This window comes from Trichomycterus rosablanca, chromosome 10 (assembly GCF_030014385.1).
Source record: "Trichomycterus rosablanca isolate fTriRos1 chromosome 10, fTriRos1.hap1, whole genome shotgun sequence".
NCBI lineage: Eukaryota > Metazoa > Chordata > Actinopteri > Siluriformes > Trichomycteridae > Trichomycterus > Trichomycterus rosablanca.
In genome coordinates this window covers 17,151,019-17,176,264 of record NC_085997.1, presented here as the reverse complement: position 1 = coordinate 17,176,264, position 25,246 = coordinate 17,151,019, and the positions used below count along the sequence as shown (strand labels likewise).

The following is a 25,246-nucleotide window of genomic DNA, read 5'->3' as shown; positions in this document are numbered from 1 at the left end:
GGTTGTAAAACAGATGTTTTTCTGCATATTTTGTTGCATTATGTTACAATTGATATTATTGTTACAATTGATATGTAATTAAATTGTACTTTTTAAGACTTAAAAATTACTTGCAAGTATAAATAAAAATAAAGTATAAATAAAATAAAGTATAATAGTAATAATGACAACAGTAATAACAACAATAATAACAATAGTAATTGCAGTCTGTCAAATAGGCTTTCGACAATTGATTAGTAATGTCTTTCTATTGCGACACACGAGTGCATAGGCAATCGTCTACACTTGACTTTAAACATGGCGAACTTCATAGACGCGACGTCGTCCCAACAGTTTGTGGAATTACTAAAAAAGGTCGGGAGGTGGGTAATATATTTCTGACTAAGTTACTAAATGTGTTTATAATTATAAGTGGTAGAAAAATATGCCCGTTTATAATGAAGCTATAGTAACAATAACGGCGTTTTGTTAGTTGACAGCCTAATAGCTAACTATGGGTTACAAATGGCTTTTTGTGCCCTTGATAGGGGCACTACATAGGGTATGAAATAACGGTTCTTGATATTCGTGCAGTGCACTGTGTATTTAGTGATGCGCCATTTAGCATTTAGCCTCAATATGGTTTATTAGCTTTCACTTTATTAGCTTCTCAATAACGTGCATTAACGAATGTTAATGTCCCCAAAATAATAAATATTGCACAAAGATAACTGTGGCATGTTCGATATATATAAAAATGTTTTGCTTTTAGTGGTTCTTGCTATTTTAACTGATCTTATGTTCATTGGTCACCTTTTAGTAGCATCATGCTGGCTAGGACTCGGTGTGCTGTCAGAACAGCCGAAATCTATTGCAAACAGTCCTTTAAGATTTCAGTTAACGTTGACACAATTGTTGTCAACAAAAGTTGGATTTATATTGGTGAGCTTTGGCCATTAAAATCCAGTATAGTTATCAACAACACCTTTATTGGCTGTGGCGTGGTTTCTACCCATGTTGATGTTTTATTGTATTGTATTGTAAACATTGAAGTAGAACAATCACATTAGTCTTTTGCCTATCTAGCAGTCTGTTATGGTATAATGAATTCAATTGTGACTTTTATAGTATTTGATCCAAATGCACAGTACATTATGTATAATAGCCAGTTTGCACCCCTTCAGTGATGCCCATGATTAGGTTCTTATTGGTCTGATGCAGGAATACAAATTTTGAACATTTCTTTTTATCATCTATGTGAAAAACGTATAGGTTTCCATAAAAAAAATAAAACATTCCAGAGTTATAGATAGATACATAGATAGATACATAGATAGATAGATAGATTCAACTTTATTGTCAGTACAGATACAAGGCAACGAAATGCAGTTAGTATCTACCAGAAGTGCAAATAGTAGCATTGTGCAAGAAAACAGAGAATATCAGTGAAGTTACATATCTATGAGTAATATTAATATATAGTTATAACTATAGCTATTTACATATATGTACATAGTACTATATACATAATAGCAATAATAATAATAAGCAGCATATGAATAAAATGCGATTAGTTAAGTGTATATTATTATAATAGCAGTAATAATAATAAAATATTAGTTAGGTATGTATTATAATGATAACAGTAACAATAATAAAAGATGTGTAAATAGATAACTAAACAACTATACTATATAAGGACGTTGCTAAATAACTATATATATATATATATATATATATATATATATATATATATACAGTATATATATATACATACACACATGCATATACAGTATATATGTAAAACTTCATATATATATATATATATATATATATATATACAGGGGTTGGACAATGAAACTGAAACACCTGTCATTTTAGTGTGGTAGGTTTCATGGCTAAATTGGACCAGTCTGGTGGCCAATCTTCATTAATTGCACGTTGCACCAGTAAGAGCAGAGTGTGAAGGTTCAATTAGCAGGGTAAGAGCACAGTTTTGCTCAAAATATTGCAATGCACACAACATTATGGGTGACATACCAGAGTTCAAAAGAGGACAAATTGTTGGTGCACGTCTTGCTGGCGCATCTGTGACCAAGACAGCAAGTCTTTGTGATGTATCAAGAGCCACGGTATCCAGGGTAATGTCAGCATACCACCAAGAAGGACAAACCACATCCAACAGCATTAACTGTGGACGCAAGAGGAAGCTGTCTGAAAGGGATGTTCGGGTGCTAACCCGGATTGTATCCAAAAAACATAAAACCACGGCTGCCCAAATCACGGCAGAATTAAATGTGCACCTCAACTCTCCTGTTTCCACCAGAACTGTCCATCGGGAGCTCCACAGGGTCAATATACACGGCCGGGCTGCTATAGCCAAACCTTTGGTCACTCGTGCCAATGCCAAACGTCGGTTTCAATGGTGCAAGGAGCGCAAATCTTGGGCTGTGGACAATGTGAAACATGTATTGTTCTCTGATGAGTCCACCTTTACTGTTTTCCCCACATCCGGGAGAGTTACGGTGTGGAGAAGCCCCAAAGAAGCGTACCACCCAGACTGTTGCATGCCCAGAGTGAAGCATGGGGGTGGATCAGTGATGGTTTGGGCTGCCATATCATGGCATTCCCTTGGCCCAATACTTGTGCTAGATGGGCGCGTCACTGCCAAGGACTACCGAACCATTCTGGAGGACCATGTGCATCCAATGGCGGTGCCGTGTATCAGGATGACAATGCACCAATACACACAGCAAGACTGGTGAAAGATTGGTTTGATGAACATGAAAGTGAAGTTGAACATCTCCCATGGCCTGCACAGTCACCAGATCTAAATATTATTGAGCCACTTTGGGGTGTTTTGGAGAAGCGAGTCAGGAAACGTTTTCCTCCACCAGCATCACGTAGTGACCTGGCCACTATCCTGCAAGAAGAATGGCTTAAAATCCCTCTGACCACTTTGCAGGACTTGTATATGTCATTTCCAAGACCAATTTACGCTGTATTGGCCGCAAAAGGAGGCCCTACACCATACTAATAAATTATTGTGGTCTAAAACCAGGAAAACGTTTCCTGACTCGCTTCTCCAAAACACCCCAAAGTGGCTAAATAATATTTAGATCTGGTGACTGTGCAGGCCATGGGAGATGTTCAACTTCACATTCATGTTCATCAAACCAATCTTTCACCAGTCTTGCTGTGTGTATTGGTGCATTGTCATCCTGATACACGGCACCGCCATTGGATGCACATGGTCCTCCAGAATGGTTCGGTAGTCCTTGGCAGTGACGCGCCCATCTAGCACAAGTATTGGGCCAAGGTAATGCCATGATATGGCAGCCCAAACCATCACTGATCCACCCCCATGCTTCACTCTGGGCATGCAACAGTCTGGGTGGTACGCTTCTTTGGGGCTTCTCCACACCGTAACTCTCCCGGATGTGGGGAAAACAGTAAAGGTGGACTCATCAGAGAACAATACATGTTTCACATTGTCCACAGCCCAAGATTTGCGCTCCTTGCACCATTGAAACCGACGTTTGGCATTGGCACGAGTGACCAAAGGTTTGGCTATAGCAGCCCGGCCGTGTATATTGACCCTGTGGAGCTCCCGACGGACAGTTCTGGTGGAAACAGGAGAGTTGAGGTGCACATTTAATTCTGCCGTGATTTGGGCAGCCGTGGTTTTATGTTTTTTGGATACAATCCGGGTTAGCACCCGAACATCCCTTTCAGACAGCTTCCTCTTGCGTCCACCTCTTGCGTGGTTTGTCCTTCTTGGTGGTATGCTGACATTACCCTGGATACCGTGGCTCTTGATACATCACAAAGACTTGCTGTCTTGGTCACAGATGCGCCAGCAAAACGTGCACCAACAATTTGTCCTCTTTTGAACTCTGGTATGTCACCCATAATGTTGTGTGCATTGCAATATTTTGAGCAAAACTGTGCTCTTACCCTGCTAATTGAACCTTCACACTCTGCTCTTACTGGTGCAATGTGCAATTAATGAAGATTGGCCACCAGACTGGTCCAATTTAGCCATGAAACCTCCCACACTAAAATGACAGGTGTTTCAGTTATTTTGTCCAACCCCTTTATATATATATATATATATATATATATATATATATATATATATATATATATATATATATATATATATATATATATATATATATATATATATATATATATATATATATATATATATATATATATATATATATATATATATATGTATGTATGTATGTATGTATGTATATATATATATATATATATATATATATATATATATATATATATATATATACAGTACAGGCCAAAAGTTTGGACACACCTTCTCATTCAATGCGTTTTCTGTATTTTCATGACTATTTACATTGTAGATTCTCACTGAAGGCATCAAAACTATGAATGAACACATGTGGAGTTATGTACTTAACAAAAAAAGGTGAAATAACTGAAAACATGTTTTATATTCTAGTTTCTTCAAAATAGCCACCCTTTGCTCTGATTACTGCTTTGCACACTCTTGGCATTCTCTCAATGAGCTTCAAGAGGTAGTCACCTGAAATGGTTTTCCAACAGTCTTGAAGGAGTTCCCAGAGGTGTTTAGCACTTGTTGGCCCCTTTGCCTTCACTCTGCGGTCCAGCTCACCCCAAACCATCTCGATTGGGTTCAGGTCCGGTGACTGTGGAGGCCAAGTCATCTGCCGCAGCACTCCATCACTCTCCTTCTTGGTCAAATAGCCCTTACACAGCCTGGAGGTGTGTTTGGGGTCATTGTCCTGTTGAAAAATAAATGATGGTCCAACTAAACGCAAACCAGATGGGATGGCATGTTGCTGCAGGATGCTGTGGTAGCCATGCTGGTTCAGTGTGCCTTCAATTTGGAATAAATCCCCAACAGTGTCACCAGCAAAACACCCCCACACCATCACAGCTCCTCCTCCATGCTTCACAGTGGGAACCAGGCATGTGGAATCCATCCGTTCACCTTTTCTGCGTCTCACAAAGACACGGCGGTTGGAACCAAAGATCTCAAATTTGGACTCATCAGACCAAAGCACAGATTTCCACTGGTCTAATGTCCATTCCTTGTGTTTTTTGGCCCAAACAAATCTCTTCTGCTTGTTGCCTCTCCTTAGCAGTGGTTTCCTAGCAGCTATTTGACCATGAAGGCCTGATTTGTGCAGTCTCCTCTTAACAGTTGTTCTAGAGATGGGTCTGCTGCTAGAACTCTGTGTGGCATTCAACTGGTCTGTGATCTGAGCTGCTGTTGACTTGCGATTTCTGAGGCTGGTGACTCGGATGAACTTGTCCTGAGAAGCAGAGGTGACTCTTGGTCTTCCTTTCCTGGGTCGGTCCTTGTGTGTGCCAGTTTCGCTGTAGCGCTTGATGGTTTTTGTGACTCCACTTGGGGACACATTTAAAGTTTTTGCAATTTTCCAGACTGACTGACCTTCATTTCTTAAAGTAATGATGGCCACTCGTTTTTCTTTAGTTAGCTGATTGGTTCTTGCTATAATATGAATTTTAACAGTTGTCCAATAGGGCTGTCGGCTGTGTAGTAACCTGTCTTCTGCACAACACAACTGATGGTCCCAACCCCATTGATAAAGCAAGAAATTCCACTAATTAACCCTGATAAGGCACACCTGAAAACCATTTCAGGTGACTACCTCTTGAAGCTCATTGAGAGAATGCCAAGAGTGTGCAAAAAGCAGTAATCAGAGCAAAGGGTGGCTATTTTGAAGAAACTAGAATATAAAACATGTTTTCAGTTATTTCACCTTTTTTTGTTAAGTACATAACTCCACATGTGTTCATTCATAGTTTTGATGCCTTCAGTGAGAATCTACAATGTAAATAGTCATGAAAATACAGAAAACGCATTGAATGAGAAGGTGTGTCCAAACTTTTGGCCTGTACTGTATATATATGTAAAACAGTTGTGTAAAGTGCAGGTCAGATCTTTATACTATTTAATGCAATACATGCAACAGCAATGTAATTACTAATGTAATGTAACAGTAAGATGAGTATGAACGCTTATTATAAGAAGGTACGAGTTTTACAAAAGTTTTACAAAATCCAAATCGTTTCTGTAAAATAAACTGTTACACACAGATCCACTGATCTGTCAAGATCTACCAGTTATAAAAAAAGCATAAAGTTTTTCTGCCTAAATTAGAATGGCAGCAGTGGTCTGAGCTCTTGTGTGTACAATGATGTGTACCTCCATTCTAAATTCATATAAGTAAAAACATTGGTAAAACATGCTATTCCACCTTGTAAATTCTCAGAGGTGCTATCAGCTGGTTGGGTGTCTGCATACAGACATGACTGCTTATGTCTAGGGGTGGCTGAAGCTTGTCTGGAGTGTTTTACTGCACTGCGTGTAGTGATTCTAAATAATTCTGAATAATATCTATTAGTGTATGTTTGCCTTAATGTGATGCATAATTGAAGCGGTTTTATTCAAATTTTTAATGATTTGATGATGTACATGCCATTGCTTCAACTAACTTTTCAGTACTCTAGTTAATCATTCCATTCAAGCTTATTTTCAACGTTTTTTTTTTTTACTTTGTAATTATCAGGTCTCTCACAGTTGTTCATTTCCATGCACCATGGGCACCTCAATGCTCTCAGATGAACGATGTAATGGAGGAGTTAGCCAAGGAGCACAAAACAACCATGTTTGTCAAGGTAGGTTTAGTGTTGGCCTAGGCTTTTTATTAAAATGGAAATGACACCACTGCTTGTGTGCTAGCTTGTCAACCCCCTGCCCCAAGGCTTTTAGTACCGCCATGCACCTTCTGTATTTATGAGCCCAACCAGGGATTAAAACCCCTGGAAGTTAGGCACTGCTTCTACTAGCAGCGTGGTTCTTACATTTACATTTTCAGCATTTAGCAGACACCTTTATCCAAAGCGACTTACAATACTGTGACAGTATATTGTCTAAGCAATTGATAGTTAAGGGCCTTGCTCAAGGGCCCAACAGTGGCAACCTGGCAATGATGGGGCTTGAACCAGTGACCTTTTCATTACTAGTCCAGTACCTTAACCACTACGCTACAACTACCCTATCTTGCCTGGCTCTTACCGTTACGTTACGTTTAAAAAATGCATGTGCTTGTACGTGTGCTTGACTGGCCTGCCTGCAGTTCAGCTCTGTCTCCTATTTACAATGTATGGTGCATCATAGGAGAAGAATCAGAACACAGCAACCATTGACTGTTGAGCAGCCGAAGTCTTACATCAAGCCAGCATAGCAGAACTGATCCAGTCACACTGAGCAATCTGGTTTCTCACTATCGGCAGTTTCACTTTCAATTCGAATCAAGCTTCCACTGTTGCAAATGACACTCCTTTAAACAACAACTTTCTGACTTCTTTGTTTGGTGTTGGATAGTTGGTTAAATTATATGCCAGTTATTCCACATGCATGCCAGATGCATTATAATACACTGTAGATCTGTTGCTGAGGTTACTCTTTATTTATACAGCATAGGTGTACAATATATATGTGTATGTTTGACTCAGCATGATTAAGGCACTGGAATAGTGACCAGAAGGTCACTGGTTGAAGCCCTGCCACTGTTAGGCCCCAACAGTTGCTTTGGATAAAAGCTTCTGCTATATGCCGTATACCTAAATGCTTTACACAGGTCAAGTGACCTGAGCTCAGTGGGTCCCAAGTCTGCTTTTAAGGTTATGATGCAGTAAATACTTGCATCCCTCTTATTCACCCCTTGCCAGGGCTGCATAAATGAGACCTTAGACAAGAACAAAGCTTTGTTAAATGTGTTTGTCTTTGTGTTTTAATGTGTTCTTTGTAAAGCTTTTGACTCTCTGTGGAAACAGTATAGACTGTGACCTGGAATGAAGTGTTGTCCATATTTAGGTTCTATTTCGGCAACTTATAGCTCTCATCAAAAGCCTAAGGCACAATCCTGACCGAGGGCATAGCGTAACTGCTACAGTCATGACATAATCCAGGTCAGTGATGTATGGATTTTAATATCTGCTGGTTAAATATCAGTGGGAATTGCACAGATCAGTAGTCTGTCAAGGTTTTCACTCTTTTCTAGAATTCTGGAGAATGGACCAGTGATGCTAAGTAAATGTGCAGTGGTATGAAAGGAAATGAGAAATTCTAATTCTTTTCCTCTAACCCCCCACCCACAGCTGGAGGCAGAAGCAGTCCCTGAAATATCCGAGAAATATGAGATCAGCTCAGTTCCCACTTTCCTCTTTTTTAAGGTAAGAATGAACTAAGCTTTTTACGAATTTTACCCAAATTGAATGTGGCTATAAATCATCTTTGTACCAAGAAAGAATAAGTCAGAGCACTCATTGGAATAATCTGAGGTTCTAAATTTACTAAAACTAAAGCAAAACTGTAGAATTTAGGGCTATTTTTTATATCCATGTGAATACATTGATTAAGGTTGCTATTAAATAATAAGACTTAAATTTTTAAAACCAGTGTGCTTAAATTTAACCAAGAATAACTGCTGTTATAGCTGAATATAGAGGTCACTCTATTTAAATACCATTTATTTTTCATATGGCATGTACAACATGCTCATGGTCGGGTGTCAAAATACTTTTGGCCATACAGTGTAGGTCAATATAGGGTCACCTTGCTGTTAAATGCTTGGCCTGTAAAGTCAAAGAAGAATTTTGAATCCAGCCATGTTATAGCAGCCAGAATATCAGCTGGCAAGTTAATTTTGCTTGCTAGGGAGGATTACACAACAGTAAACACAACAATAATATTGTAGTGTGATGTAAGGCCAATCTTTTCTATGTTTTTATCAATAAATGTAATAATTGGCTAGATGAGCCAGAATGGCGCAGTGGGATACTGCGCTTGTCTACCAGTGCTAAGGTCTCGAGTTCTTGAGGTCTCTCTAATTCAAATCTCAGTTGTGCTATAGACGGCCGGGTGCCCACTAGACATAATTGACAAATGTCAGAGGGTGGAGGGTTGAAAGGATTCCCTAATTACTGCAGCAATTTCTGCCTCCGCTCGCTGGTAGAAGGCACCCACACAGAGACTGGAAATAATGGATATTAGTGTGGGACTCTCTGTGTGTAATACTGCTCTCTGTGTGAACCCGCTGCAGGTGAAAAGAAGCGGTAAGAGAGGCCGTGTGTTAGGCATAGCCTTTCTTTGATCAGAGTGATAAATCTGGGTAACTGAACTACGACTAGATTGGGAGATTAGGAGAAAATACATAAGTAGAATTTTTTAATTTTTAAGTGGCTAAAATCTAGTATTATTTATGACTGTAGAAACAAATGCCTGTATTAATGATGTTGACTGTAATTATTCTGAAATACCTGTTGCTTGTGTAAGCAAACGTTTCAAAAATGACCACAGATTTGTACAATACACTTTATTAAGATAAGATTTACTGATACTAGTACAGAGGGACTAGTACAGAGGGGCAACCGAAATTATAACCTCTTTTACCAAAAGCCTTAACCTTTTTACTAAAGGGCACCTTTAAGCTACAGTGTATAGGTGTCTTTGTTCTGCATGTTCTTGTCAAATGGGTTGTAGGTAGAGATGGACCGATCGGGGTTTTTGGCACCGATTCCGATCTCCGATCTCCTTTCAGGCACATCGGCCGATAGCCGATTCCGATCGGGGGGATGGGGGGGGATTAGCAGTAAATAAACTTAAAAAGAGCCTCACAGCAAAGATAAACCGGAGCAGCGCGCGCGTGTGTGTGTGTGCCTTTAGAAGAGACGCAGTTACAGAGACGCAGAGTTCACAGTATCGCTATAAGTGATTCATTGATTCATGAGTTGATTCGTTTTTATGTGAAGCGTAAGTTTCTCTTCTCAGTTATCTCTCCGTGTTTACTGTTATTAATTAAATGGCGTGGTTTTAAATAAACACCAGCTACTACAGAACATTTTGTGTGACTCTCTTACATTAAAAAGCTTCATTAAACTGCTATTACCACAGATCTGTAACCGACCGTCAGACTTGTTCCGTCTAAGGAGCTAAAAGTTTTCTAAAAGTTCAGCAGATGATCCTGAACTGACGAATTTGGTAATGAATAAACTTTTGCCTCGGATTGGCTCTGTAACGTCTTCTGTTCTCATCTACATCACAAGTAAAAACCGCTTACGATTTACCAAAGTGAACCAGGAGTTTATATAACGTGCTGATAGAATCGACTCAGATGTGACCAGGTTGAATTATCTTTTTAAAGTAAATATTACAATCAGCAAAATTACATCGTAAGAGCTTTCACGATGGTTTCTGTACGATTGTTGATGAATGGTGATGTGATGGTTGGTGCTTTGTAGCTCAAAGTCTGGATCAATCCACTGAGCTGTTAACTTAACATGGTCTTTATATATCACACGATTGGATCGGCTACTTTTAGGAAATATCGCCGATCGCCGATAGCATATTTTTATTAAAAATCGGCCGATGCCGATCGATCGTCCCATCTCTAGCTGTAGGTATTACTATCTTTTTTGTTTTGTTTTTTGTATTTGGTTTTATTAGGAGTGGTATCTCATATATTGTGCCCCCCCATCCTTTTCCAGGATGACCCCCATCCTTTATTCTTCAAAGCCCACTAGTGGGGCAACACTTGACATTTGTCTATGATTTTTGGCAAAATCATTTGGCTAAACTACATTTTATTTGAAAGTGAAAGTAACAAACCACCATCCATCACAGTCACCACACACTATTATTATAGTGTGGCATTTTATAGGGTACAACAATGAGAAATTTAATAAAAATGTTAAGTCCATGTTGTATCAAATAAGATACAACTTACAATGTAAACAGACAATTTTAATGTAATGTAAACAAATAAGAGATCCTTTCGGCTGCTCCCATGAGGGGTCAACACGGCAGAGCATTCGACTGCATATTTGACTTGGTACAGTTTTTATTCCGGATATCCTTCCTTGCGCAATCCTCCTTCTATCCAGTCTTCGGACTGGGCACTGATACGAGTCCCCCCAATGATTAGGTTTAAGTAACACCATAGATTTTCTGTATTTATGAGATTTTTGTATGAATTGCGGATAATGCTTGTATAGTGATGACGGGTAAAAAAAAAAAGGTTGGAGTCAGGGCCTGCATTGCCCCTTTGAATGTATTTGAACCATAATAGTATTAGAACTAAAAAGCATCATAACTGGATAAATCTTGTTGAACAACAAATGATATTGACTAGACAGCTTCTTGCTCAGGTTTAACACAGCAAGAAGCCAGAGGAACCAGAGAACCACCTCACTCTGTCTCTTTCAGACAGCCCACACCTTTTGCTTCTCCAGACAATCTAAACACACAAGCCAGCACTCTGAAAAATTAATGGTCTTTTTACCCCTCCATGTTGCTGTTTGCTTATTTATTTATTTCCGATGGGCCTCAGGGTGGTGAGAAGATTGACAGGCTGGATGGTGCTCATGCCCCTGAGCTGACCAGTAAAGTCCAGAGACTGGCGTCCAGCATGGGCGGACCTGCTGGACCGGGGGACGCCCCCAAGGAGGATCTCAACGAAAGGCTTAAGAAACTAATCAACGCTGCACCCTGCATGCTTTTCATGAAGGGATCTCCCCAAGAGGCTCGTTGCGGTAAGACACACACACACACATTTACAATAGAGGAAAACTGAGGAAACAAAGGTGTGTGTGAACCAAGAGCATAGAATCAAGAAAGGAGACAATTGTAACTTAAATCTCTGTGTTCTATGGAGGGATCTGTGTATTAGTGTACAACAGCACCGTATACAAGCATTCTGATCTAAATATCCATATGTAGGTTAAGATGAACATTCACTACAAACTGACGAGTTACAATTTGTTAATGCTGTCTTTAGGAGCAAATTCAGGAGCGATTTCCACCCCTGGTCTCTATGCAACAAGATTTCCCCTGACTCTCTGAATTTTTCTCCTGATATTATTAACTGTAGAGGGTTAAAGACCTAATTTATTTGCACCACTCTTGCACAAACACAAGTCTCTAAAAGGACTGACAATTAAATCACATTAATATCATTAAACCAAGGTAGAATCTGTTTTCTTTTTCTTTCTTTTTTTTATTTGTGCTTATATATTTTTTTGTTTTTATGAATTTGAAAATAATCTGTCTAATAATTGCTGTTAAGTCTTAATGGGCCTGTTTGCTGTGTGTTTCCCAATTATCATAATATTCCATTTAGTTGTCTTATGTCATTCTTGGATTGCTCCTAATATTTCTTTGGGATACGATAAGGCTTTCAACTTTCTAGCCACTAAATTGATCAGACAGTCCAGTAACAAAATTATTTATTTATTTTATTATTATCTATTTTATTTGTAGAAATTATGTCTAATAACTTTTGAGAATATATATTTTTTTAATCTTTTGTAAACTTTTCTGCATAATTTATCAATCCGATTAAATTGATATCTCCCATAAGGAGCTCTTCGTTTCCCCTCATACTGTTTAAGAGCTGTAAATAAATGATAAAAAACACAACCTTTGTATGTGGTCAATAAGCTACTATTGCTATAAGAAACATTAAACCATTAAAACATTAAAGGTTTTACTTTTGTGTCTTGTAGTATGCATGATTAACAGTCACGTTGTTTATTAATTGAATCACTCATGATTATCCATGGGACATTTGTTGATATAGTCTTAGAACCAGCTTTCATCTTCTTTGCAGATGGCCACGCTCTATTATTATCTTTGGAATATATCCAAACAAACAAGCATAAAAATTTCTCATCTGTACAGACTGTACATGCCTAAAAGCTTAAATCACCTTGATACAGACCACCTCATTACATCTGAGATATTGACCAAGGCAACGAACTATGAGAACAACACTATAAAGTTGTCTACTGCTGGATCCCAAGCCACATTTGAATTCCAGACAATGAAAGAGTGGACCGGATTGCTAGAACATCGACAGAAGATAAGGTCACCACGCGACCCATCCCCCCACAGAAGCCTTTCCAAACTGTTTAAAATTGAATCCTACATTGGGATGGCCAGTCGTCTAAACCAGACCATTCTTACAAGATGCCGCATCGGATACTCCAAATTGAGACACGAGCACCTTTTTACAGGGGTAGTTGCACCAACTTGCCATCTATGCAAAACCTAGCCTCAATGTGCTGATACAGCGTAAAACTCAAACAAACTTAGAACCAGCGGTTTGTAAATTGTCCAGTTCAATTATGGAATTAACCAGGGCATTACCTTGCTTTGTAGCAGATTCAGCGATCAGGATAAAATTCATGTACTGCCGTTAATTCAAAATGAGAATTGTCCCCTTGCACTTGTTCGAGCTACAGGATTGATTTGGACAATAATACAAAAAATTAGGATTTCTTCTTCTTTTGGTAGTTGACATTTTACTCCTGTTTTGATATTCTTGCTGCCAGTACTGTGCAGATGCTCGCCCATCACACAGAGAAGTTGTGTATTTAATATATTGACTCCATGAATCAAGCAGTGCAATAAGCTCACTTTATAACTCGCTGTAAAAAATGATCACATGCAAGCCATAGACGAGCTGCACTGCAGTGGAAAAAAAATGACAATCAGTAACTGCACAATCAAAATAGCAAATTGTAACAGCTATGTAGCTATGATTCATCTCAAGCACAATGGGCAAATAGTTCATTTATTCAGACTTAATTAAAAAAGGGATGACTTCCCAGTTTGTTTTAGGAAAGGTGAGACTGCTGCTATCTTGTCAACTGCTTATTAAACACTATTATTCATGCCGACCCTGTCTACGCAAATTGGCGCAAATTACAAATCCTAAAAGTTTTACATTAGGAAGAAGTTTTGATGTTGTTGATCTACATGGTTTGAAGCGTTTTTTGAAGATGTTTGAATTAGCTTTCATCTCTAGTCAAAATGCATATTTCATAATAGATTGAGGCAGTTTAGAGGAATTACCATGTGAGACGTGGAAACAGACTAAAGTGCAGGTCTGCTGTACTCCTTGTATCTCTCGAAGACAATCATAGAACCGTTTAGCTGCTTGGCTCTGGTTTTTAAGCAGCCTCACTCTTTTATCTGTTGCCAGTTCCTCCAGCTGGGCTTTATATAAAAAGGAATTGCTGCATTTATTTGTTTGTGACATCCAAAGCGGAACTTGTTGCTCAGCACGGCTTCGTTATTTAAAGCCGATCCAGATGTCAACAGGTGGGTCAGAGTCAGAGGAATTTATAATGCTGTAAGTGATTGAAGTTCCCACTCGCTCTGGCAGGTCTCCAAATCGGCAAGATTTCACAGCGAACAGGACTCCTATCGAGACTAAAATACTATGTTGTTGTTTTTTTTAAACATGAATGCGAGTTAGGAGTGCGTTTATCATATGCACAGGGAGCTAACTGTCAAAGATCTCAGCAAACGCAGATGAAAAGTGCCTTTCCACCTTAAATTAAAAGGTTACCTGCTTCAGTGGCAGTTTCGTCTATATAAAGACTCTCTAGCTGCGTTTACATACCGAGATGACTCCGCTTGCAGGCAGAACAGAGACTTAGATGTTGCTTGGCTCCCGGAGCAGAGTCAGAACTAGTGAGTGTTTCTCGGGCCCTACAGGGACGAATGAAAGTGGGGAAAGACCTGGGCAATCAATCCAGCGTGTCTGCTCAAGCTAGCCTGGAGCCAGAGAAGGCAGCTGGACCGCGTGTTTGCCTGTTCTAATAGAAACAAGTTAATATAGTGCCAACTGCATGAACATTAGTGAGCTGCCTGCAGCTGGATTATAATGAATTCCCACATGAGCGCGCTAAGATACGAATAGGTATTTTACTGCAGGGCTTTACATGGACCCAGCACATCACCTTACATACATATCTTTCTCTTGCTTTCACACTGTTGTTTTCTCTTTTCTTCCTCCTTTGTTTTTCTTACCTTTCTACCTTATCTGTCTATTTGCTTTGCTGTAAATTTACCTCTCACCCTCTGTCCTAATACAGTGGGGGAAAGAAGTATTCATCCACTTTATTATACTTTACTTTGTATGTTTTAATGTTAACAAAAATCTATGTGTAAGCATAACGCATAATATAAATCAAAGCAGAATTGGCAAAATATGATGTTTTATGCAGTTTTACCTAGGTTTATAATAATATGACATTTTGATGCATTTTGTATTGATCATTGTAAATACATCTTTTAAAATGATTGAACAAATCAAATGAACTTAACACCTTAAACAACCGTATTCATGGAAACCCTAATATTTGTCCATATACAGGTGCACCAATGCTCCCAGACTAAGGAAAAAAAGGCAATTAAGAAGCCTGTAAGTCACTCTGTAAGGGCTGCAGGATGACCAAAAAGTAGCAGTACTGACAGTACACTAACGGCTCCTACAGATCGTCTACATTTTAAATCAATTAAACCTTCCACCTTCTTCTAAAATTGATCTCCAGACAAGCATTTAGACAAATGTACTTAGGTACTGCAGTGGTAAATTACACTAATGGTAATGGGTAATAGCCCATACCACTGGGATCCAGGATACGAATCCCCAGTTGTGCTATTATACATAATTGGTTATGTTTGACAGGGGAATGGCTGAGACCCCGCAATGGAGTAGTGTTCTGTCCAGGGTGTGTTAGTGCATTGAGCCCAGTGATTGTGGGGAAGTGGTACCCACCATGTCCCTAAACAGGATTAACATATACTATATGTGTCTGTGATTCTAACCCAGTAGTACTATGATTGGACTAAACTCAAATGGGTATGTTTACTTAGGTTCAGTTTAAGCTTTGTAAATCAAATTTTACTGTATTTAAACTTGATCTATGTATTTCTGTAGTATTTTAAAACTAATAAGTTACCTAATAGTTCTGTTGCTGGTGTTATATTTTTATATCTTTTGGGTACAGGCTTCAGCAAGCAGATCATACAGATCCTGAAGGACCAAAACATCCAGTACAGCAGCTTTGATATCCTATCTGATGAGGAGGTTCGGATGGGGCTGAAGACATACTCCAACTGGCCCACATATCCACAGGTGTATGTTAAGGGAGAGCTGATTGGTGGGCTAGACATCATCAAGGTGAGATTAACGGGTTAGTTTAAAAAATGTGGGATTTTAGGAAGAGGCAAGTTTGCCATTAGTTTGTCTGTAAGGCCATGCTAAAGCTGTAGGAACAAAATGTTTCAATGCAGTCTAGTTATTATTGTACACGCATACCTACAGGATTATGTCAATTAAATAAACAGCACATTTAACATCTACTGTTGTTTTTGAACACTACATTTATTGCATTTGTAAAACATCCATTATAAACATATTGCTGTATTAATGTACAAATGCACTGTATGGTCAAAGATAACACCTGAGCACTAGCTTGTTGGACATTCCATTTCAAAAACACATGGTATTACAGTAGACTGACCTCTGTGTGATCTTTTCAGCTATAACAACAGCCACTCTAGGCTTCGACAAGACCTTGCATTGAATTGTATGTCTCTGGGAATCTGTGACCATTCAGTCACAAGAGCATTGTATGGCTAGGCACTGATGTTGGTCAAGAAATTCTCAGTTAATGTTCCATTCTGTTGCAAAGCTGTTCAACCAAGCTTTTCTTCATGTCTTTAAAGAGCTATATATATATATATATATATATATATACTGTTTGTATTACGGCTGGCGTTAAAATTTTAATCGCGATTAAAAAAATGTATCAAGATTAAAATGTTTAATCTAACTATTTTTATTTGGCATATACATGTGTGTCTCGGTGGTAATTAACTGTATTTCAGATGAATTAGGATGTAAAGCGCATGAACTGTCCGATGATAAACTACTTTTAGCGGTTTTCACTTTTTTTACGTGTTAATGAAAAGATGAATGAAACCACGCGATCTCTGTAACGAGTATTTCCATTGGCTGCTAGAGCTGTCCATCAAAACCGCATATCTCCGCCTCCTCCCCCTGAAACTCTGCGTGATGTTTCATCTCTACAGTTTATTCAGCTTATTCTATCACATGGTTATAAACATGATTTAGATTTGTGATGTTTGTAGTTTTCTAAAAACACATTCGTATCTGATATTTATATGGACTAAGCGTTTACATGGACTGTTTTAATTAACACTTTTTTTATATAGCTACAGTCAATTACTTATAGATAATGTTTGCTAACTTGACTGTTTCAGGTATTTATAGGTGTTTAAATGGTAATTTAGAACAGTATTTCCCAGTATTCTTTCTGCACAAACACAGTATTAAAGGGTTTTCTTAATAGATCTATGAAATTAACTTCCTATTTGTGGCACATTAGTATATGGGAGGGGGAAAACTTTTCAAGATGGGTGGTGACCATGGCGGCCATTTTGAAGTCGGCCATTTTGGATCCAACTTTAGTTTTTTCATTGGGAAGAGGGTCATGTGACACATCAAACTTATTGAGAATTTCACAAGAAAAACAATGGTGCTTGGTTTTAACGTAACTTTATTCTTTCATGAGTTATTTACAAGTTTCTGACCATCTATAAAATGTGTTCAAAGTGCTGCCCATTGTGTTGGATTGTCAATGCAACCCTCTTCTCCCACTCTTCACACACTGATAGCAACACCGCAGAAGAAATGCTAGCACAGGCTTCCAGTATCTGTAGTTTGATGTGTCACATGACCCTCTTTCCATTGAAAAAACTAAAGTTGGATCCAAAATGGCCGACTTCAAAATGGCCGCCATGGTCCCCACCCATCTTGAAAAGTTTTCCCCCTCCCATATACTAATGTGCCACAAACAGGAAGTTAATATCACCAACCATTACCATTTTATTTAGGTGTATCCATATAAATGGCCCACCCTGTATATATATATATATATATGTATGTATGTATGTGTATATATATACACAGCTGTCAGTTTTTAACTTTTTTTTTCTCTCATGTAGGAGCTGGTTGAATCGGGTGAAATTGGAAATACTTTTCCCAAGGCTGTCCCACTGGAACACAGGTAAAAAAAAATGTCCATGTATCCATGCACACGCATTTACACATGATTTGGCCAAAAGTATGTGGGACATCCTATTCTAAAACTCTGTGTGATCATTTAGTCCAAAGAGCATTCGTGAGGTCACACAAGTTCAAGACTCTGTGTAGGCCACTGCATATAATTTATTCCAGGTCATTGTTTTTATTTTTTTATTTTAACCTGTTAGCAACCAGTTTGCTAAAGCTGAAACACCTGAACTGCATAATTAGAAGAGGCCTAATTCTGTCATTTACTTTTTTTTTTTAACAGGTTGAAATCTCTTATCAACAAATGTCCAGTCATCCTCTTTATGAAAGGAAATAAAGAGGTACCCCCCCCACACACACATACTCTCTCAGCTTTTTACTACGTTCCAATTGCATTACTTAAATGACTGTATGACCATTTCTAGTTTGATTATTGCTATACATGCTATATATCATTATACTATTAGTTACAAAAACCCAGTTTTGTGACTAATCAACTGATCAATATACAGTCAGTATAATGATTACATTTAGGATGAACTAATTAAAGTTTTATTATGTAGATTTAATCACATTTGCAGCAAGTTATTGTATAAAAAAAATAAAATAAAAATAATTAAAAGAAAAATTCTAAATTTAGAGACTAAAAATATGTGTCAATGTCCTTTTGCACTACAAACTCTAATCATAGGAAAAAAATACTAATGTCTACTGGTTCATATGTAGGGCCTACTAAATTCACAGGAAAATGTGCTTAATTTCACGGACCTCATTTTTCAAAAATCACAGATTATAAAGAAAAGTGCCACATTTCACGGCAGTCATTAAATAACACCAATAAATTGATAGAATCAATCAGAGCTACAATATACAGCACGGCTATCTTAATAACTCCCTCTCAAAGACAAATGTCCGTGTTTTGACACACCATCCTCTGCATCTATAGAGTCGGTTGAGAGTTTTCCAAACTCATCTACTTGTCATATTTTTAGTTGCTTTACACTTCCACGTCTGGAACATTTTGTCTAATCGATTGCTAGTGTAACCGAGCGTCTTTAGAGTAGATGAGTAAAATATCGCAGTAGGTTATCCGGGTACTTTTCATACTATTCAGACACACTACCTGCTCTTGTGTACTGTTTAGTATGGAAGTATGCGATTTCGGACACAGCCTCAGTCAGAACACTACAAGATGAAGATGAAGTCTGTTACACTAATGTAATTACCGTATGATTGCTAGGATCGTCTCATATTGCAAATTACACCTTATGTTTTATACACTACATGAATGAAAAATGTTAAATTGCTGAATACAAATCGCATATTACACAGGAAACGGGAGATGGCTCATTTTATGGTCCGTGACGCGATTTTTACGGTCGTAAATTAGGTAGGGCCTTATTCATATGCCACCCTTAAAAATTAAATAAAATAAAAACTGTTAGAAACAAGGACTCATACGTCATACATTAATTTATTTATTTGTTTTAAATATTACATGGAAGTCTATTGATGATTCTTCTCTACAAAAGCAGTTGAACACTAGAGCTAGCATGGTACTCATCAGGCAATGCTGTCTGTGCCATTGTGGGACTAAATGAAATAACAGGTTATTGAATTTTTACCTGATGTGAAGCTAAATGAGCTACTTGTATAATTTGGTGCTGTACTTGCTTTTATATTTGTGTTTTAAAGTGCCAAATTAACACCAATAAGCCATCCTATCTTGAGTATATACGTATATATATAATATTAGGCAGAATAATGATCATCATTTTAGTACCATGCAGTTAAAGTGTACACATACACACAGACACACAAGAGAGGACATTATACAAAGAACACATTACTGTACGTTTAAAGAAGCTGGCCGAAAATCGAGGCAGTGCAGGAAATCAATGCTGTGTGTCTGAAAGTCAAGAGAACTAAAGTTGGCCATGTTTAATGGGGGAGAAAAAAACCTGAGACCCTTCACCTCTTACTTCATATCATTATTGATTTCTGCAGCTCCCACGTAAAAGCAGATCGGTGGAGGATTTTTAAACCTGCCCTCCTGAGACATCTCTCTTTTCCATCTATTTTCCCCTCTTTTTTCTTTCTTTTTCTTCTTAATAGTGCCTCTCTAGTGGTGAGATGAGTTCTAAAGGATGCACTATACACAGTGGTGTAGTAATTTGCTAAATGAAAGACTGGTTATGATACAGAGCGTTTAGCCTGTACAGCTAGTGTTTGTGTAATTTTACAACACTGTGTTGTCTTTAAACTGATCGAGAGAGAGGGGAGTGCATCTTTAGGGAAAACTTGCAAACAAAATCTCTGCTCCCCCTCATTACACTCCACTCCTCTGCACTCCGCACACGTGCTTATGTTCATTTCCTAATGTGTGCTTATAAATATTTCAGGCAGCCAAATGTGGATTCAGCCGCCAGATACTTGAAATAATGAACAATTTAGGGTAAGACCATTTTCACATTGATTTTCTTGCATTTACCTGCATTTGTATCTATACATTTTATGAACTATTATGCAATTATATCTTCTAGCAAGTTAGATTTTAGAGTGTACACCATGTATGATATTGTTTCTATGAACCGTGGTGTATCATTTGTTCTGTCTAGGTGTTCAGTAATGCAAACTTTTATGTACTTTATCAATTTGAGAAATACGCTAATACCCTTTATCGTTACATTTGTAAATAAAAACAACATTTCTTATCACAAGCAGCAATGAGGTATTTTTAATTATTATTAATCTCCTCTTAGCTATAGGTACATGAAGTTTGCAGTGCTTTGGAAAAGTATTAATACCTCACATGTATTAAGTATTTATACCTCTTGTAATTCTCAATGGCCTTTAATCCGCAGAATTTGTGGATCTTTGTGTGTGTGTGTGTGATTATAAATGCATAAGAGCATTCAAAAACATTTAAGTGGTCTAAGCACAAGTCTAGGTACCTTTAGACCATCTAAAAGGTACCGAACATAGGGCTGAGCTCAGTTTTTTTATCATACAGAATAGAATAGTACAAAATATCCAGTCCTTCCAGTCTGTGTCAACAAAATAGAAGGACATGCATTAAAATGGCTTGTGTAACACCAACTGTTACTCAGAATTGTAGAAGTTAGTAGCTAAAAAAGGTAATGGAAAAAAGAACTACTATAGTACTAAAAGGTTATGAATAAATGTTGAAACATTGAAATAAACTGCTCCCTTCTATCAAAATGGTTAAATTGGTAAATTAAAGTATGACCTAAAGTAACCCTAGAATTATATAAAAACAAAAAAGTGAGTTCAATCTAATTAAATATCTATGGTGAGACCGTAAAAAACTGTGCTGAAGTCGAGTTCCCGATGGCTCCCCAAATGACCTTTACAAAAAGTTGCTAAAACTGGTTATGTTTAAACTTCTTTGATTGTTGACTGGAACAGCTCCAATCAACCAAGTGCAGGTAGGTCAGCGGTAACTCGGCGTATTATGCCAAGTTCACACTACACGACTTTCCAAGTCGTCAGGTCTCTGTACAGTTCACACTACACGACTGAATCTCTTGCACCCGGGAGTCTTTCAGTCGGTGTGTATTTCACACTACACGACTGATCGGCGATCGGGGGTTTCCCACTACACGATTCATCACCAACTGGAATCGCAGGCGAGCTTCTCTGATCTCCCTTTTTTTCTTCTTTACAAAAACGCACGTGAGAAGTGACGAGGGTTTTACTGACACCACGTCCAAAAATGCACGTCAACAAGTAGCGAGTGATCAAAGTGTTTGTGGTCTGATGTGCAGCGTAAAATCAAAGAGGAAAAATAAATGAATCTGAGTGGATTTGGCAACACAAACAGTATATGGCTTGTTCTGTAGTAAAGTGGATGTTAATTAATAATTTTGTAATGCAGCGTGGGTGATATGTTTTGTAGAGGACGATCAAATCAGAAATACTACGTGTGTGTGCCGGTGTATCCTGATATAAACTACAGTATATCCTCTTCTGCATTTCCCCTCACACCGTATCCTGTGTTCTCATTGGCTGTTCGACATGTCACTCATTCCCAGTTGCCCATCTGAGATCAGAGATCAGATATCAGACGTGCTAGAAAACTCGATCCGGTCGCCGAGCGGTTGGCGAGCCGGTCGGGTCGAGTTGTTGGATAGTTTACACATAGCGACTGAGAGCCGAGTTTTGATCGCCGAGTGAACGCTGAGTTGCTCCCGACCCGGAAAATCAATCGCCGACCAGTCGCCGAGCAAAAACCAGGGCAAAAATTGTGTAGTGTGAACTAGGCATTAGGTACTGGACGAGTAATCAGATGGTCACTGCCCCAAGCCCCACATCTGCACAGTCGAGCCAACAACCCTTAAATGCCTGGATTGCATATAATCCTAATTTTAAGTCTCTTGATAAAATCATCTGCTTTTGAAACATTTGAAATTGAAGGTAGCAAAGAAATGAGTATATCTGTCTGTTGCTGATAATACAATTCATTCTGTTACTGTTACTATTACTACTGTTGTTATGCAATTCTTAGTTTTGCACATATTCTAAAATATAGCCATATTCTAGGGTGCTGAGGCTTTTTTTAATTTGGCTGTCTTTGTAATTTATTTAATATATTATATATGCAATTAAATACGTATTTAATTTTACTGTAATGTAATCAAAATTATTATTTTACAATTTCTAAAAATATTTATTTACAGGGTTGAATACGACACCTTTGATATTCTTCAAGATGAAGAGGTAAAGCAGTAAGGGGTGTTGAATATATTTGTAAATTGTAAACATTCAGTATTTAAACAAAGCAGTTGTTTTTTGCTTTATTATTAATTTGATGGTTGTAAAGATGCGTAAATTCATATCATATTATGCAAGCTGAAACACAGCAAAAATATTTTAAAAATATAATATATATTAGAATAATTTAATATGTTGGCATCTGACATCTGTTTGTTTCCACAGGTTAGACAAGGTCTAAAGACGTACTCCAACTGGCCTACATACCCACAGCTTTATGTAAAAGGAGAACTAATTGGAGGCCTGGATATCATCAAGGTAAATATTACTGACACATCTGCACTTGAACATATCAATAATATAATGTATAAAAGTAATGTAAAAAGACAAAGGACAGATGAAATACATTTATTTTACTCTATTTATATACTTACAAACACACACACAAACATATATACAAATGAAGGTAAAACAATCTACTTTAATCGTTTTATGTTTTATAAAACATTCCATTTTGTATCAATGACATCAATCATATTATACATATAAATTGACGGATGATTTTGGCTGGTATTACCACCCATACATCTAACCTTACTCACCTATATTGCATATGATTGATTATTTAAAGACCCCAAAACACAATCACAATTTATGGTAGTTTGCAACTACAATAACATAACATTAAAACCACCTCCTTGTTTCTACACTCACTGTCCATTTTATCAGCTCCACTTACTATATAGATGCACTTTGTAGTTCTACAAGTACTGACTGTAGTCCATCTATTTTTCTACATACTTTTTTTAACCTGCTTTTACTCTGTTCTTCAATGGTCAGGACCCCCACAGGACCACCACAGATCAGGTATTATTTATGTGGTGGATGATTCTCAGCACTGCAGTGACACTGACATGGTGGTGGTGTGTTAGTGTGTGTTGTGCTGGTATGAGTGGATCAGACACAGCAGCACTGCTGGAGTTTTTAAATACCGTGTCCACTCACTGTCCACTTGATTAGACACTGCTACTTAGTTGGTCCACCTTGTAGATGTAAAGTCAGAGACGATCACTCAACTATTGCTGCTGTTTGAGTTGGTCATCTTCTAGACCTTCATCAGTGGTTTTTGGTTGGTGGACTATTCTTAGTCCAGCAGAGACAGTGAGGTGTTTAAAAACTCCAGCAGCGCTGCTGTGTCTTATCCACTCATACCAGCACAACACACTAACACACCACCACCATGTCAGTGTCACTGCAGTGCTGAGAATGGTGCACCACCCAAATAATACCTGCTCTGTGGTGGTCCTGGGAGGGTCCTGACCATTGAAGAACAGGGTGAAAGGGGGCTAACAAAGCATGCAGAGAAACAGATGGACTACTATCAGTTTCTTTATGGTAGTGAAGCCGATGAAATGGACAGTGTGTGTAGAAACAAGGAGGTGGTTTAATGTTATGGCTGATCAGTGTATTTCTTTATTGCTTTTGTTTATTAATTTAATTTCAATACCTGTTTCATCTAAAACACTAAGACATAAGTAAGACAGGGATATTTACTGGATCCATTGCAGCACACAATCCAAACATTAGTTCAAACATTTCATTTAAATCTGACTTGTTGTTACAGTTCATTTTCTTGAACAAATCCCACTGCACCATTGAAAACACATGAACTTGCATTTTTATTTCAGTCCAGTAGGTGGCAATCTGCGCTTACATACACAGAGAGAGCACAGATGATGCAGCCACACTACTCACGTACCCTTGTCTACTGTGTGAAATCATTCATTAAATATTTTTTTATGAGTCATATTTAATAAACATGTATATTAATCAAAATGGGCAAAATCATCACAATAATCCATCACTTTTAATGGTTTAGAAAGCCTGAAACAGCCTAGCTATTGAGAGGTGCACTTGTAAGAGCATCCAGCCTAAAACCTGTGCAAAGTGGGCGCAGTCGATAAAAGTGTGGTCCTCCAAATGAGACTCTTTTGTACAGATGTGGCTGGAGTGTGCTGGAAAATTGATCATTTAGAGATTGGATACAGAGAGGAGACACTTACTGTTCTAATAATAGCTGATGTGAGGAACAAATACATCTATCATAATAAATATATAAATGAATATCACAAAAAGACTTTGGGCCAAATGCATAGTCACACTATCTTTTTACCATCTACTGTATATATTAATGTTAAAGGTTGTAATTGTATCAACAGCTGCAGTTAAACAACTGATTTATTCCTCATTTAATGGTGCTTGAATTTCCCTTCTACAGGAATTAAAGGAAAACGGCGAGTTGCTGTCGGTGCTCCAAGGGAAAAACTAAAAGGAAAAAACATGAAAGCAATTTCTGCTGAAGTCTCTCCTGCTGTCTCTTGAGATTTCTGAAGGTATATCACTGGGAACCAAACAGCCATGTACCAGCCAGATTGTTTTAGAAGATACAATACAAATCCCTGAAGATCCTGTTCTTTTAAGTTCCATCAGTAAAATGTGTCACACTTACCACAATTCCAATAAAGCCAGCTATGTTACAAAAA

The 25,246-nt window shown here is 38.0% G+C and overlaps 1 protein-coding gene across 1 annotated transcript; it reads left to right on the top strand.

Moving 5' to 3' along the window:
- Positions 1–290: 290 nt before the first annotated feature.
- glrx3 (glutaredoxin 3) lies at positions 291–25,246 on the top strand. The gene is made up of 11 exons (XM_063003648.1): positions 291–362; positions 6,585–6,693; positions 8,179–8,253; positions 11,409–11,610; positions 15,880–16,052; positions 17,903–17,964; positions 18,253–18,310; positions 20,372–20,424; positions 22,670–22,709; positions 22,929–23,021; positions 24,982–25,246. Exons 1-11 carry the CDS (start codon positions 298–300, stop codon positions 25,030–25,032), a joined length of 981 nt encoding a protein of 326 aa, XP_062859718.1. The 5' UTR covers positions 291–297; the 3' UTR covers positions 25,033–25,246.